The 15,497-nt window shown below is 32.0% G+C and overlaps 1 protein-coding gene across 3 annotated transcripts in view; it reads right to left on the bottom strand.

The window, feature by feature from the left end:
• The window catches only part of DPYD (dihydropyrimidine dehydrogenase), a 798,341-nt gene that overhangs the window by 560,593 nt on the left and 222,251 nt on the right, over positions 1–15,497 (bottom strand). For all 3 annotated transcript variants that reach the window (XM_077905543.1, XM_077905544.1, XM_077905545.1), the window contains one exon: positions 1,122–1,318. In XM_077905543.1, the coding sequence (XP_077761669.1) occupies positions 1,122–1,318 (197 nt within the window). The remainder of the gene's footprint in view (positions 1–1,121; positions 1,319–15,497) is intronic.

Raw genomic sequence — 15,497 nt, forward strand, 5'->3', positions numbered from 1 at the left:
ATAAGTACAACAGATATGCCAAATGATAGTATTTTATAATTTAAAATTATCTAATGTAAGATGATATATTCATAAAAAATAACAATAAATTGAGTAATATTATTAACTTCCCACTCAAATTCTTTCATTTTTACATCAAACATTTTAAGTAATATCCATTACCCATTTAAAATAAATTTTATTTCATTCTAATCACAAATGTAATATATGTTCATTATAGAATTCTATATACTTTAAATAAAGCAAAGTTCTCCAGTTTCTTTTTTTTAAGATATGTTTATTTAGAGAGTACAGGGGGGAGGGCCAGAGAGAGAGAGAGAATCTCAAGCAGACTCCTTGCGGAGTACAGAGCCCAATGTAGGGCTCAATCTCAGAATCCTGAGATCATAACCTGAGTCAAAATCAATTTGGATGTTTAACCAACTGAGCCATCCAGGCACCCCCTCTCCATCCAATTTCTAAATATGGTTTGAATATCTGATAATCACTAATACAAAGTAAATATTTTTTATTTCAGTGAATGACTCTTCTGGGAATTAAAGACTGTAACTGAATCCTCTTTTACAATAATGATGCTGATTAATATCAAATATTAGTAAGGTATTTATGAAATAAAACTGCATAAATGTACATTAAATGGAACAATTTTAGTAGACTGACATAATTTTAATTAAATGTAAAAGTTAAGAGATTTTAAACTGAAAATATGTGAGCAGGACATGTCTATGTATACAACAGAATGTATTACCCCGTATTCCACAGAGCTAGGTTTTTCCTATCTCTAATTTCTATAATTTTCAGATATATCTCCATTAAAGGACAGATTCACAGGGATGAAATGAGTTTTTATATGATTGTTTCCTCTACCCATAAAATATTTTGCTGAGATTTATCTTAAATTCACAAAACTAGACAGGGAAATTTTTAAATAAATATTGCTTAATGCCAACTGTAAATTTAAAGTGAATAATGAAATCAAAATTGAGCATTCAAAAAAAGAACATTTAAAATACCATCTGTGAGCTTGAAGTTCCTATACGATTATGAACCAACAATATTCATAAATGTTCTACGCCATCATTTTTTATTCTATAAACATGAGAAAAAAAAGTAGGCATTACCTTAAACCACCAACATATTCTTGTTTTTCAAAGATAGTGATATCAGAGTAGCCTAATCGAGCCAAAAAGGAAGCACAACTTATACTTGCAGGCCCAGCACCAAAAAGAGCAATCTTTGCAGAATAGGCTTCAGGCATTTTTTCTGGAGGAGGCAGAGAAGGATTTCGAATTTGTGTGATATTCATTGCTTTGAATACCTATGGAGAAATCAATTGCCATGGTTAAGAACTATAAACTAACTTTTATACCCTCAATTTGATGTTTCAAAGGCATTAGTGTTTTAAATGGAAATATAAAGTACGTTTTCAGTATTCGTATGTTACAATTAGAAGTTGTATTAGGTCAGGAAGATGACATCTTACACTTGACTCTTTCTCTGTCTTTGGAATCTCTTTTCAGGGTATCACCTCCTATAGGTGTCTCACATTACTTACACCCACTTCTAGGCCAAGTTAAGCGCTCCTGCTCTGAAATCCTTCCTATAGTATATGTTGTATGCCTCCAACATAAACACCAATGTCTATGTGTCATGTTTCCATGTTAGTCAGTAGAACATTTGTTCCTTGAGTCAGAGAATGTATCATTTATAAACACACACATATAACTTACACCTATATGTTTTAGTCATTTTTAAAATCATGTTACCATTGTACTACCAGCAGTTAGCACTTACCCAGCACACAGAAAACATTCAGTAAATAATCTATTGACATCTGCTTCTAATTATGATAGATTAGCTTTTTTCATTTAAAAAATTGTATTTAAATTCAATTAATAATAATGTATTATTGGTTTCAGAGGTAGAGGTCAGTGATTCGTCAGTCTTATACAACACCCAGTGCTCATTACATCACATGCTCTCCTAAATGTCCATCACCCAGTTACACCATCCGCCCCTCCAGTGACCCTCAGTTTGTTTCCTATGATTAAGAGTTTCATGGTTTGTCTCCCTCTTTGACTTCATCTTGTTTTATTTTTTTCTCTTCCCTATGATCCTCTGTTTTGTTTCCTAAATTCCACATGAGTGAGATGATATAATTGTCTTTCTCTGATTGAGTTATTTCGCTTAGCATAATATCCTCTAGTTTCAGCCACGTCATTGCAAACCGTGAAATTTCATTTTTTAATGGTTGCATAGTATTGCATTTTGCATGTGTGTATGTGTGTGTATCACAGCTAGATTAGCTTCTGAAGGATAACTTTTTAAAATATTTTGGAAGCATTGAAGAGCCACCTGAAGTAAATCAGGGGCCAAGATCTCAGAGGAAACAGTAGCAGAGAAGTGATGACAGCTCAAAAGTTACTATTACCCTAAGAGAATCAACCACTTCATATCAGAGGGAGGAAGGCTATGAATCTTGTAGAGGATCACAGCTCAGAAGAGACAGCAAGAGATTTTGACAAACTCCTAGGACTACAGAGACACAGAGTTTGGGAAATTTAAGAGATCAGAAACCAGAAGCAAAAGAAAGTGCAGAAAAGTGAGCTTAATTTTTAAACTGCATAGGATAAAAGGCTAGGAATCTAAACAGAAAATCTCTGTAAAGAAAAGAACTTTCTGTACTTTGATGATCCAGAGGAAACAAAAACAAGTGTAATTGTTTTAGCTAAGAAGGAAGAACTCTATCAAACAATCAGCTGAAACTCTTGGAGAGCTATACTCTACAAGTGGGACAAACCAGAGGTAGACAAGCAAACTGAATCAGCTCAGCCCTTGTGAATAAAGGTGACTAGTGATTAAGTTCACACTGTATTTATTTAATAAATGATAGAATGGACATTCTGTGGAGAATAATAAGTCAACCATAGCATTTAAAAATTATCTATACAATGCCTGCTTTTTTGGCAAAAAAATAAAAAAGTCTAGGCTTGCCAACAACTAAGAACTAAAAACTGCCAAGAAATAAGAAAATAGAGATGCATATAAAATCCAGTAAGTGTAGTTACCAAACATAGATTTTAGAATAACAAGGATTAATATGTTAAAAAATTAAATAATAAGAATATGAACTTTACCAGAAAACTGAAATTTGTAAAAAAAATAATAATAATAAAATAAGTACAAGAAGAAAAGAGTGGAAATTAAAAAAAAAAAAAAAAGAAAGAAAACTTAAACACATGTACTTAACAGCATATGGGACAAGTGATCAAAAAAGGACATGCATACTGGGATCATAAAAGGAGAGGAGGGCAGCCCAGGTGGCTCAGCAATTTAGCGCCGCCTTCAGCCCAGGGCGTGATCCTGGAGACCGGTGATGGAGTTCCGCATCGGGCTCCCTGCATGGAGCCTGCTTCTCCCTCTGCCTGTGTCTCTGCCTCTCTCTCTCTGTGTCTCTAATGAATAAATAAATAAAATCTTTAAAAATAAATAAATAAAATGAGAGGAAAGAAAGTGAGACAATAGTGATATTTCAAAAGAAACAGACCTATAACTTCTCCAAACTAATGAAAGACATGAAGGCAGAAGTTCTAAAACCTTTTAAAAAGGTAGATATAAAGAAACTCATGCAAATCACAGTAAAATTACTATGAACCAAAGTAAGAAAAGGCAGCATTGTAAACAACCAAAAAAAAAAAAAAAAAAGAAAGAAAAAAAAAAGACCTTGTCAACAAGCAACAACAAAGGGCTAAATTTTTCCTCTCAAAAGAATTGACGGAAGAGAATGAAATGGTATCTTTTGATCAGTGAATGAAAATACCTTCTATTTGAAATTCTATTCAGAAGGAAAATATCCTTCAAATATGAAGCCAAATTAAGACATTTGCAGGGAATGTTTGTTGGAAACAATAAAGGATATGAACAAAGGATAAGAATGAAGAGTATTAAAGGAAGTTCTTCAGGAAGGCACAAAGGGCACTGAGAAATATAAATATGTGGGTAAGTGAAAATGACCCAGACTATAGTTTACTATAAATGAAAACTGAAATACATAATAAAAGGTATCAGACGTTAAACTGAGTGAAAGTGCACTCTATCATAGCTTTGTCTAGGAAGTGATAAAAATAATAATATTTATTAGGCATTAATCAATTAAGGATGTTGTACATCTACAGTATCAACTAAAAGAATAGTGAAAGAATATTTAACAATTAAGTTGTTGAGGGGAAAGTAGAATTTTAAAGATACTTTAATAATAAAAGAAATAAATGAGAGAAAATTAAGGCAATAGTTGCGTGGAAGGGGAGAGTAGAAGAGAAAAAAATAGTAAGAAAGTGAATATAAATTACACACATGTGAATATTACATTACATGTAAGTGGATTAAAATTACTATTAAAGGATTAAGAGCATAAAAGTTATAAAGATTGAAAAAAGTTATTTTAGAGCAGCCCAGGTGGCTCAGCAATTTAGCACCACCGTCAGCCCAGGGCGTGATCCTGGAGACCCAGGATCGAGTCCCACGCCAGGCTCCCTGCAGAGCCTGCTTCCCTCTCTCTCTGTGTCTCTCATGAGTAAATAAATAAATCTTTAAAAAAAAAAAAGTTATTCTATGCAAATACTAAACAAAAGAAAGCTGGTGTAGGTATACCAGTATCAGACAAATTAGACTTTAAGGAAAAATGCATTACTAAAGTTAAATAATAATAAAAATGTCAATCTGTCACTAAGATTTTCCTCTAAAGCTAAAGGTTAACTGAATAACAATTTCAGAATCTATAAAAAGAAACAGAACTAAAAGTGAGAAAAATGGATCAATATTTTCTCACTATTTTCTTCTCATCAAAACTTGACTGTCCATACAAGTGGGCTATGAATACATACATATTAAGGATTAATTATGCAATATTTAATAGATTACCTCACAAGGTTATTAGCATTTTAGAGCTAAGTTAGGCAAATGGGGTTTTCTTGGGAGTGAGTTATCAGGGAGATAGGACTTGATGTTTTTCTTGAATTCCTTCTATATTCATCACCAACTACACAGATGAAGTAAAGCATTTCAAACTATTCAAGGAATATCCAAATTATCTTACTTAAAAATTATACGGTGGCTGGGTGGCACAGTCGTTTAAGTGTTCACCTCTTGGTTTTGACTCAGGTGGAGATCTCAGGGTGGTGATATCAAGCCCTGTGTTAGACTCCATGTTCACCATGGAGTCTGTGTAAGATTTTCTCTCCTTTTCCCTCTTGTCCCTCCTACCTGCTCTCCCTTTCCCAAATAAATAACTAAACCTTTTTTAAAAATTAGAGCGTAATATTAACAAGTACTATAAGACCTAATAATGTAGTCTGAGCTAAATGGCCCCTACAAATGTCCCCACACATTTTGTTCCTTTTATCTTAATACTTTATCACATTTTACTGATAAGAAACTGATAGGCTTCCTCCCTTAGAACATAAGATCTTTATTTATTTATTTTTTTAACATAAGATCTTTAAATGCAGATATCATATTTGAATTCATCTTTTAATTTCTAGTGGTTTTAATACAAAAGAGGTATATATTAATTGATATATATTAATTGTATATATTGAGTTTATATTAAATTAGTAATATGATTATTTATTTTCACCAAAATTTAGGTTTTACAAATTACAGATATATTGTTGCTCCTTCCTTTGCTATCCAAATAACATAGATTTTTCTCTCATATTATTTTTGAATCAACATGTTTTACCTTTCATTGCTTTCTAGCAAGCTGAAAAAAAATGCAATTCCAATTCAAAATTACTAAGCAATTTTACTGAATAGTTAATAGAAATGTATCTGAAATCTACTATATTTTCACAAAGTAAGTCATATACTTTTCACAAATCAATATTTAAAACATACCTTTAACATGACCAGGAGACTTTTAGCTAATTTTTAAGGGAACTGAATAAATGCTAATCTTTCATATATAGTTCAGTACTCACAACTTCGTGAATAATAAGAACTTTCCTATGTTAAAATTTACTACCATTTACTATCTTTAATGGACTAAGTGCTCCAATCAAAAGACATAGGGTGAAAGAAAGGATAAAAATAAGGCCCATCTATATGCTATCTACGAGAGATTCATTTTAAACCTAAGAATACCAGCAGATTGTAAGGGAGGGGATGGAGAAACATCTATCATGCAAATGGATGTCAAAAGAAACCTAGAGTAGGGATACTTATTTTGGATAAAATAAACCTTAAAGACTATAACAAGAGACAAAGAACACTATATAATAATACAGGGGAAAATCCAAGAACACCTCACTTACATTAATGCCTAGATCAACTAAGTACCAAATCAGCAAAGAAACAATGGCTTTAAATGACACACTGGAACAGATGGATTTAACAGACATATCCAGAATATCCCATCCTAATACAGCAGAATATACATTCTTTTCAAGGGCAAATGGAACATTCTCCAAAAGAGATCACATATTAGGACACAAAAGAAGTCTCAACAAATCCAAGAAAATTGAAGTCATACCATGCATCTTTTCTAACCACAATGCTATGAAACTTGAAGTCAACCACAAGAAAAAAATCAGGAAAGATTACAAACATATGGAAATTAAATAATATGCCAGTAAGCAAAGAATGGGTCAACTAGGAAATAAAAGAAGAAATTAAAAATAAACATGGAAACAAATGAAAATGAAAACAATGGTTCAAAACCTCTGGGATGAATCTAAAGCTTTTCTAAGAGGGAAGTTTATAGCAATACAGGCATACCTCAAGAAGCAAGGAAAATATCAAATAAACAACCTAACCTGTACATAAAGGAGCCAGGAAGATAACAAGGAACAAAACCTCAAACCAGCAGAAGGAAGGAAATAATAAATATTAGTGCATAGATAAATGATATAGAAACTAAAAACAAACTAGAACAGATCAATGAAACCAAGACCTGGTTCTAGGAAAAATCAATAAAATTGATAAACTTCTAGCCAGACTTATTAAGAAAAAAAGAGAACATACTCAAATAAAATTACAAATGAGAGGAGAAATAACAACTAAAACCACAGAAATACAGATGATCATAAGAGAATATTATGAAAAACTACATTCCAACAAATTGGACAACTAGAAGAAATGGATAAATTCCTAGAAACACATAAACTACCAAAACTGAAACAAGAAGCAATAGAAATTTGAACAGACTGAAACTAGCAAATGAGTCAGTAATCAAAAAAACTCCCAATAAACAAAAGTCCAGGGCCAAATGGCTTTATAGGCAAACTCTACCAAACATTTAAAGAATACATTCATATTCTTCTTAGCTATTTCAATACATAGAAGACAATGGAAAAGTTCCAAATTCATTCTATGAGGCCAGCATTACCCTGATACCAAAACCAGATAAAGATACGACTACAGACCAATATCCCTGGTGAAAATAGACGCAAAAATTCTCGGCAAAATACTAGCAAAATGAACTCAACAATACATAAAAAAAAATCATTCACCATAATCAAGTAGGATTTGATCCCAGGATGTAAGGGTGTTTCAGTATTTGGAAATCAATCAATGTGATATATACATCAAGAAGAGAAAGGATAGGAACTATATCATCATTTCAATAGACAGAGAAAAGTACAACATTCATTCATGATAAAAACCCTCAGCAAAGTAGATTAGAGGGAACATAACATTAAAAGGCCATATATGAAAAACTCACAGATAACATCATCCTCAATGGGGAAAAGGTGAGACTTTCTTGTCAGGAACAAGAAGAGGATGTCCAGGAAATGAAATCAGTGTACAGAAATCTGTTGCATTTCTTTACACTAATAATAAAGCAACAGAAAGAGAAACCAAGGAATCAAACTCATTTTAAGATATCTAGGAATAAACCTAACCAAAGGTTTTGTCTTTTTTAAAAGACCTCTATTCTAAAAACTATAAAACATTGATAAAAGAAACTGAAGACAACACAGAGAAATGGAAAAATATTCCATGCTTATGGATTAGAAGAAGAAATATGGTTAAAATGTCTATACTGCCCAAAGCAATCTACACATTTCATGCAATTCCTATCAAAATACCACCAGCATTTTTCATAGACCTAAAACAAACAATCCTATAATATGTATGGAACCACAGAAGACCCAAAAGAGCGAAAGTAATCTCAAAAAAGAAAAGGAGATATGGAGGCTTCACATTTCCAGACTGTGAGTTACACTGCGCAAAGCTACAGTAATCAAAACAGTATATTATTGGCATAAAAATAGATACACAGATCAACATAACAGTATTGAAAACCCAGAAATGATCCCACAATTACATAGTCAATAAATCTTTGACAAAACAGGAAAGAATATCCAATGGGAAAAAAGTGTCTTTCAACAAATGGTGTTAGGAGAACTGGACAGCAACATGTGAAAAAAATGAAACTGGACCAGTTTCTTACACCACACACAAAAATAAATTCAAAATGGTTAAGACCTAAACATGAGACCTGAACTTCTTTGACATTGTCCATAGCAACTTCTTTCTAGATATGTCTCTGAAGGCAAGGAAAACTAAAGCAAAAATAAACTTGAGATTAGATCAAAATCATTTGATTCATATGACACACTGGAACAGATGGATTTAAGAAAGGAAACAATCAATAAAACTAAAAGGCAACCTCTGGAATGGGAGAAGACATTTGCAAATGACATATTTGATAAAGGATTAGTACCCAAATCTATAATGATTTTCTAAAACTCAACACTCCCCCCAAAATAAATAAATAATGGGCAGAAGACATGAATAGACATTTCTCTAAAGACATTCAGAGGGCAAACAGACACATGGAAAGCTCATCATCAAATATCATCATGGAAATGCAAATCAAAACTACAAGGAGCTCTCATCTTACACCTGTCACAATGGCTAAACTCAGCAACACAAGAATCAACAAGTGCTGGTAAAGATATGGAGAAAAAGAAACACTTGCCCATATTGGTAGCTTGCAAACTGGTGCAGCTACTGTAGAAAACAATATGGAGGGTACTTAAAAAGGTAAAAAAAGAAGTACCTTAGGATCAAGCAATCACACTACTGGATATATACTCAATGAATACAAGGAAACTAATTCAAAGGCATATATGAACTCCGATGTTTATAGCAGCATTATTTATAATAGTCAAGATATGGAACCAGCCCCTGTATCCATCAATTGATGAATGGATAAAGAGGATGTGGTAAAAAAATATATGTATGAAAAAAAAATATGTATGTATGTGTATATATATATACACACACACAAGTGTACACACACACACACACACACACACACACATATATGTAATGGGACACTATTCAGCCATAATAAAGAAAGAACTCCTGCCATTTGCAATGACATGGATGAAACTAGAGAGCATAATGCTTAGCGAAATAAGAGAAAGATAAATGCCATATGATTTCGGTCATATGTAGAATTTAAGAAGCAAAACAATCAAAGGAAAAAAATAAGAGAGAGAAAGACAAACCAAGGAACAGCCTCTTAATTATAGAGAATAAACTGAGGGTTGTCAGAGGGGAAGTAGGTGGGGGACGATTTAAATAGGTGATGGGAATTAAGGAGTGCACTTGTGAAAAGCACTGGGTGTTGTTTGGAAGTGCTGAATCACTATATTGTACACCTGAAACTAATATAATAGGGTACACTAACAAATTGAAATTAAAACTTAAAAATAATAACAAAACATTTACTATCATTTTTAAATTAAAATTGCATTTTAGCAAATTTGAGAAGCAGAAAACATAAGTTTTCTTAAAAGAATCTTTTATTGCTGATATCTTGAACAACAGAAAAGTTTAATGTGATCACTTAGGACTTTGAAGGTCGAAAAGTTTATAATTTGAGGTTAAACTGTGACAATCAAACAGAATAGGATTTTTGAAATGTCTTTCTTGTCTTACCCAGAAGCAAAAGATAGTTTAGTTTTGTGACACTGAACATATCTGACAAATTCTACCCAATGGTATGCAAATAAAGTAGCAATTATTCAATAATATACAATACATATAAATTTTCATCTAAGGATAGTTTAAATTATTTTTCAATGAGCTTTAAGTGTTCTTTTAAAAAACTGTCAAATATTGAACTAAATAAATATATCTTTTGAACCTCTACTAGTGTGAATAGAGTTGGAGGTTATAAGGTTATATAATTTTTAATTTTTAATTAAAATTAAGTAATTATTTTTTTAATTTTTCATAATGGTTTATTTAACAACCAATTCACGAAATTCCTGAAAATTTAGTCACCCTCTCAAGATCTGCTCCAAGCTGGTTTCATCACATTATGAGACTCAGGAAACATGTGAGAGTTCACACAATTGTTTTTTTAACCTCTGACATAATTGCATCAAGTCCAAACTCTGAGATATGTCAGCTACATTTGCCAACTTCCTCAAGACCTGAACAAGTAAGTGGCCCTTTATGTTTAAAACAGTAGTATTCCGGGTACCTGGGTGGCTCAGTTGGTTAAACATTTGACTCGATTTTGGTTCAGCTTATGATCTCAGGTTATGATTATGGCTCAGGTTTGTGGGATTGAGCCCCTAGAATATTTTTTAAAAATTAGCCAGAAAAAAAAAGAAAAAAGAAAAAAGAAAAAAAAAATTGGCCAGGAAGTCAAATAAATATCTACATAAATGTTTAGATGGGTGTTGACATATATCTAAGTACTTTAAAAACCTAAGAGATGTGAATGAATTATTTATACATTGAAAATTGTCATTTTATAAAAGAAAGTAATATATCTAATAAAGTTAATGCTAAACTATGTTTATAATAACAAATCTTGTGATTTTTTTAAGACCACTAATCCATGAGTGGAAAAAAGCAATTTATACTATTGATTAAACAGCATAATTAATTTTGTCCTGAAATTCAATTAAAACAAATCTATAAAATTTAAGAATGTTAACAAATTCACAGTAATAAAGCACATTTTTCATTAAAACTTTTGTAAAACTAGATCAGTCTTCAAATAAATGTAACTTCAAATTACAAATAATTCATATATTAATACTATATTATGTCTACTTGTTTACAATATCAAAGGAATGTTTCCTAGTAGATTTTCTTGGAGTATAATTTCCAATGTTTTATAATGCAACAAAAATTTAACTGAAGACAATTAAGCTCTTTAGATGAGAAAGATCCTTTTATTTAAAACAAACTTAAGCTGTAACTCCACTGATTAATTTTGTAAGATAAATGTTTTTCTAAGCAGAAGATTTAAGTGCCAAAACAGGTTAATAATGAAAACAAATAGGTTAATCAATATCACAAGGGAATAATTCAAGTATTTAAAGATGCCTGGAAAGTATGCCCAGTATGTATTTCTCCAGAATAATAAGGCCAATATACACCGAGCACATACTATGTTGGGCTTTATACTAACTCACTATATAAATGATCTCAGTCTTCAACAGTTCTATTTTGGTGGTACAATTATTATTTCGATTTCTCAGATTGGAAGCCATTTTCACAAAGTAAGGATTTTATCTCAAGACTATTCTACTCCAGAGCCTAAACTCTTACTGTCACTGTCAAATTTTCACGGTGATTTTCAGTAAGAAATCATTATGCACATATAATATTTCAATAAGAAATATGAAAAAGCTATTACATGAATTTATCCCTTGTAGGACTAATATATATATATATATATATATAATGGTCAATTAATAACAAAAGTGGTTATATTTAATAAATTAAACTTACAAACCAACAACTATTAATGAGGCGTTGAAAAACACTGCACCACACCATTTGGTTTCCTACCATGCTATTCTACAACTCAAGAAACTAAGATAGTTAGCTGTAGCAAGAGGAACATGATCTTAATCAAAATAATTTATATTTATATCCTTTTAAAAGTGTTCTTTTTTTCTCCCAGTGCCCTTAGAGTATTTTAAGATTGTTTTACTTTTCATCAGTAGTATGTAACAAACATGTATAGAGCCCTAAAATGAACAAGCAATGTGTTATAGAAAATAATGAAAGAGGCTTTGAACCAGCCCTAAGGAGCTAGTTAGGGGCAGATTACTGGATTTACTGCTGTTGAAATTATGTTTAGATACCAATAACTGAGCACTGACTATCTTCACGCTTTGCTAAGGATTTTACTTTTTTTTTCCACTTAGCATAGTTTACAATCTGACTTTCCCTATAGATTATGAAGTAATCAGAGTGGTTTTTTTCCCCTCCCATCTGAAATCCCAGGGTATAGGAAAATTTCACCACATAGTAGGCATCCAACAAGATTTGGATGAATTTTAAAATTGCTGAACTCCCATGACAGACTTCAAAAAATGAGAAACAGTAACCAAGGGAATAGAGTTCTTGCTCAGTGATAGAGAAGGACAGTTATTTATAAGTCAATGCTCTTCTTGAGAAACTTCTTAAAAGTAATTTCCTTGCATAATCACCCTGATTTCTGACCTCTCACTTACCTGGAAAGTGTATTTCTTTCATCACTCCAAATTGACTTTACTAGCATTTTGTCCATAATTTTCACATTATTTTGAAGCAATGGAGAGACTATCTTGATTTTAAAAATGAGAAGACTGAGACATGAGAGAAACCATAAAGATTTATCCCTAAGCCTGCTCACATACTGGAGACAGGAACAAAATAATTTTCTAATCATTATATAGTGCTCTCTAAATGAGAAAGGACATAACATGCCAAATGCAAAGGATATTTACTAATTCTGATTAGAGGGTAATTCTCATTTTAATCCTTCCTACTTTCTAAAATGGCAAATAATGAAAATAAACATAAATGTTTGGTAGTTATAATTCTTCCTCAATTATTCGATTTATTCTTATTAGCCAAGCAACAGCAAAAATAAACTATGACAAAATGAAGACAAATAAAATATTCTTGGAAATTTTGAAGTATCTCCACTAGTTGAAAGATAAATTGTGTGCAAGTGATTGTATCCTGTGTACCTCTTAAGAGGTTTATATTTTTGTGAGCATTTAACTTGCTTTCATTATAAAATAAAACATAATTTCTGATAATTCCTAAAAAGATGCTATTTCATCAGTGGGGGTCTAAGAAAAAATCCTAATAAAAGTAATAGAGTTTTATTTTCCTGGCTTCAGTTTCCTTGAGTTATTTATTAGCAGTATGACAGTCTGGTTACCTTTTGAATGTTTAAATGAAGAAAGATTGCTATTTGTGCATCTAAAGTAAGTTACCTCAAATTACATGCCTTCCAAGAGATGCTTCTATGTAATTTTCTTTGTAACTTGCTTCCTTTTGTAAAAGAAGTAAAAGGAAATACTGAATACATGCTATTCACTGCAGCCATCCTCTGAGAAGAAAAATTCTTAGGCTACCTGACAGTTTTCTTCACTACATTAAACAAGGGACACCAAAAATAGGAGCTTTGTTTCAAATGAATGGGAATAAAGAAAAACTCCATGCCACATCAACTCTTTAGTTATCAAAATTATTAATATATTAGTAATTCTTAAAGATTTTATTTTATTATTTTCTTATTATAATGAACATTATTGTGAGACATTTCTGGCATAGTAAATACTGTGTAATTTGAGATCAGAATACGCTGTTCCATTCAATTTCCACTTTAGTTCAGTAAATATCTTTATATGCCCTCCTTGCACTAGAAACCAGTATGCATAAAATGTATATCTACTAGTAAATAGTTCTCTTGGTAATAGAGTATTCATATGTCTTAAGTACAGAAAAATTATTGCAGTCAATTTGTTCTATGTAGGCTTCATTTTTACACATAGTGATCTTGGAGCCCATGAGAAAGAAAACTTACTTAGAAGGAAGGAAAGAAAGATAATACCTAATACCAAGTACCAATCTTTAAAAAAAAAATGACTTAGAGATTATTTCATCTCTCTAAATGTCAGCTCTAAAACTAAGGACGTAATAATTACTTTAGCAACTTACTGTAAGACTGAATGAATCAATGATGATAACCTCCTGAAATTAATGCCTTCTCTTTATAAGGCACTCTCCTAGGTGTTTAACATTTATATCTCCTGTCCTAACAGTCTTCAAAGTTTGGTAAGATGGTTCATTTTATAGACACTGGAACTGACACCTAAGTTATTATTCTTACATTATAGTTCATATTTTTATCATTACTATATATTATATCTGGGATTTGAGGTTACAATTGAAGTAAATGGTTGAAACTGACCAAATACAATTTGAAACCATGGGTATAGTTCAGTAATGAGCAACTTTACTGATCCAAAACCACATGCAGGTTCATATTAACCAGTACATGTATTATTTTGCCTTCAAGATTTGCTCACGTTTTTCTCTGTGCCTTGAATACACACCCACTATTGACTTTGCTGCATTTGATGAACACCGTTCAAGACCCAGTTTAAATTTCACTTTCTCTGCTCAACTTCCCCTCCCTGCTAGGCTATTAGGTTTCCTAGCTACTGGCTCCCATAGTACAGTCGTACTGCTCCCTCAGCACTTCATTGTAATTTGCTTGCTTAATTGTCTCTCTTTCTTACTAGGCAGTAAGTTCCCAAAGGGCTAGTATCATTCCTATCTTGTTCATCACTGTATCCTTTGCACCCAGACACTGCCTGGTACCTAGTTAGTCACTCAGATGTGTGTTCAAAGTTATAGTTGGAAACTAAAGCTGCCAGGGGCCAAGCAATCCATGTTACTGCTTGCTGGGGACAAGAGGATGGATAGCAGGGAGGCAAAGGGAAGTGGTGGTGACATGGTGGACTAGAGAGATCCTCCCCAGTCTGATCTGCTTCTATTGATTATTCTGTATTTATGTGACTTGGGGAGAAACAGCAGTAATGATTAACTATGGCACCAATGCTACTTGTAAGCAGACTAAGAAAACAATAAAACAACAGCAATTAGAAGGCAGTCATAACTGAAATGTAATGGGTGTTACATGATATGCCATTCGAAAATTTACTAAACTATTTTCAAAGAGCCAGCTATTTGTTTTATAGATCTTTATTTTTGCTTTTATATTCTCTTTCATTATTTGTCTATTATTTTCATTACCTTTCTTTTATTTTTTAGAATTTAATACCACCACTACACCCACACCAACATATCCATCCACACTCCATTTGTTCTCTTTCTAGCTCCTTAGGATAGACATTGCTTTCTTTCCTGTTATCCACACTTAACATAATAAATTTTCAGATAAAAATGACTTCAGTTGCATTTCATAGGTTGCTAGTGGGAAGCTCTCATTCAGGTCTAAATACTATGTAGTTTGTACTGTGATGACCTCCTTAACCCATGAATCATCTATAAATGTGTTTTTTTTTTAATTCCCAGACAAAATTTGTTGTTCCTATTGTTTCATTTTTATAATATTTTTCTTTTTATTTCTAATTTAGGTATGTAGTAGTAAAAAATACAGTCCACATATACTTATTTGGAAATATACATGTAATTGTTCTGACCTAGTACAT

The sequence above is a fragment of the Canis aureus genome, chromosome 8 (assembly GCF_053574225.1).
Source record: "Canis aureus isolate CA01 chromosome 8, VMU_Caureus_v.1.0, whole genome shotgun sequence".
NCBI lineage: Eukaryota > Metazoa > Chordata > Mammalia > Carnivora > Canidae > Canis > Canis aureus.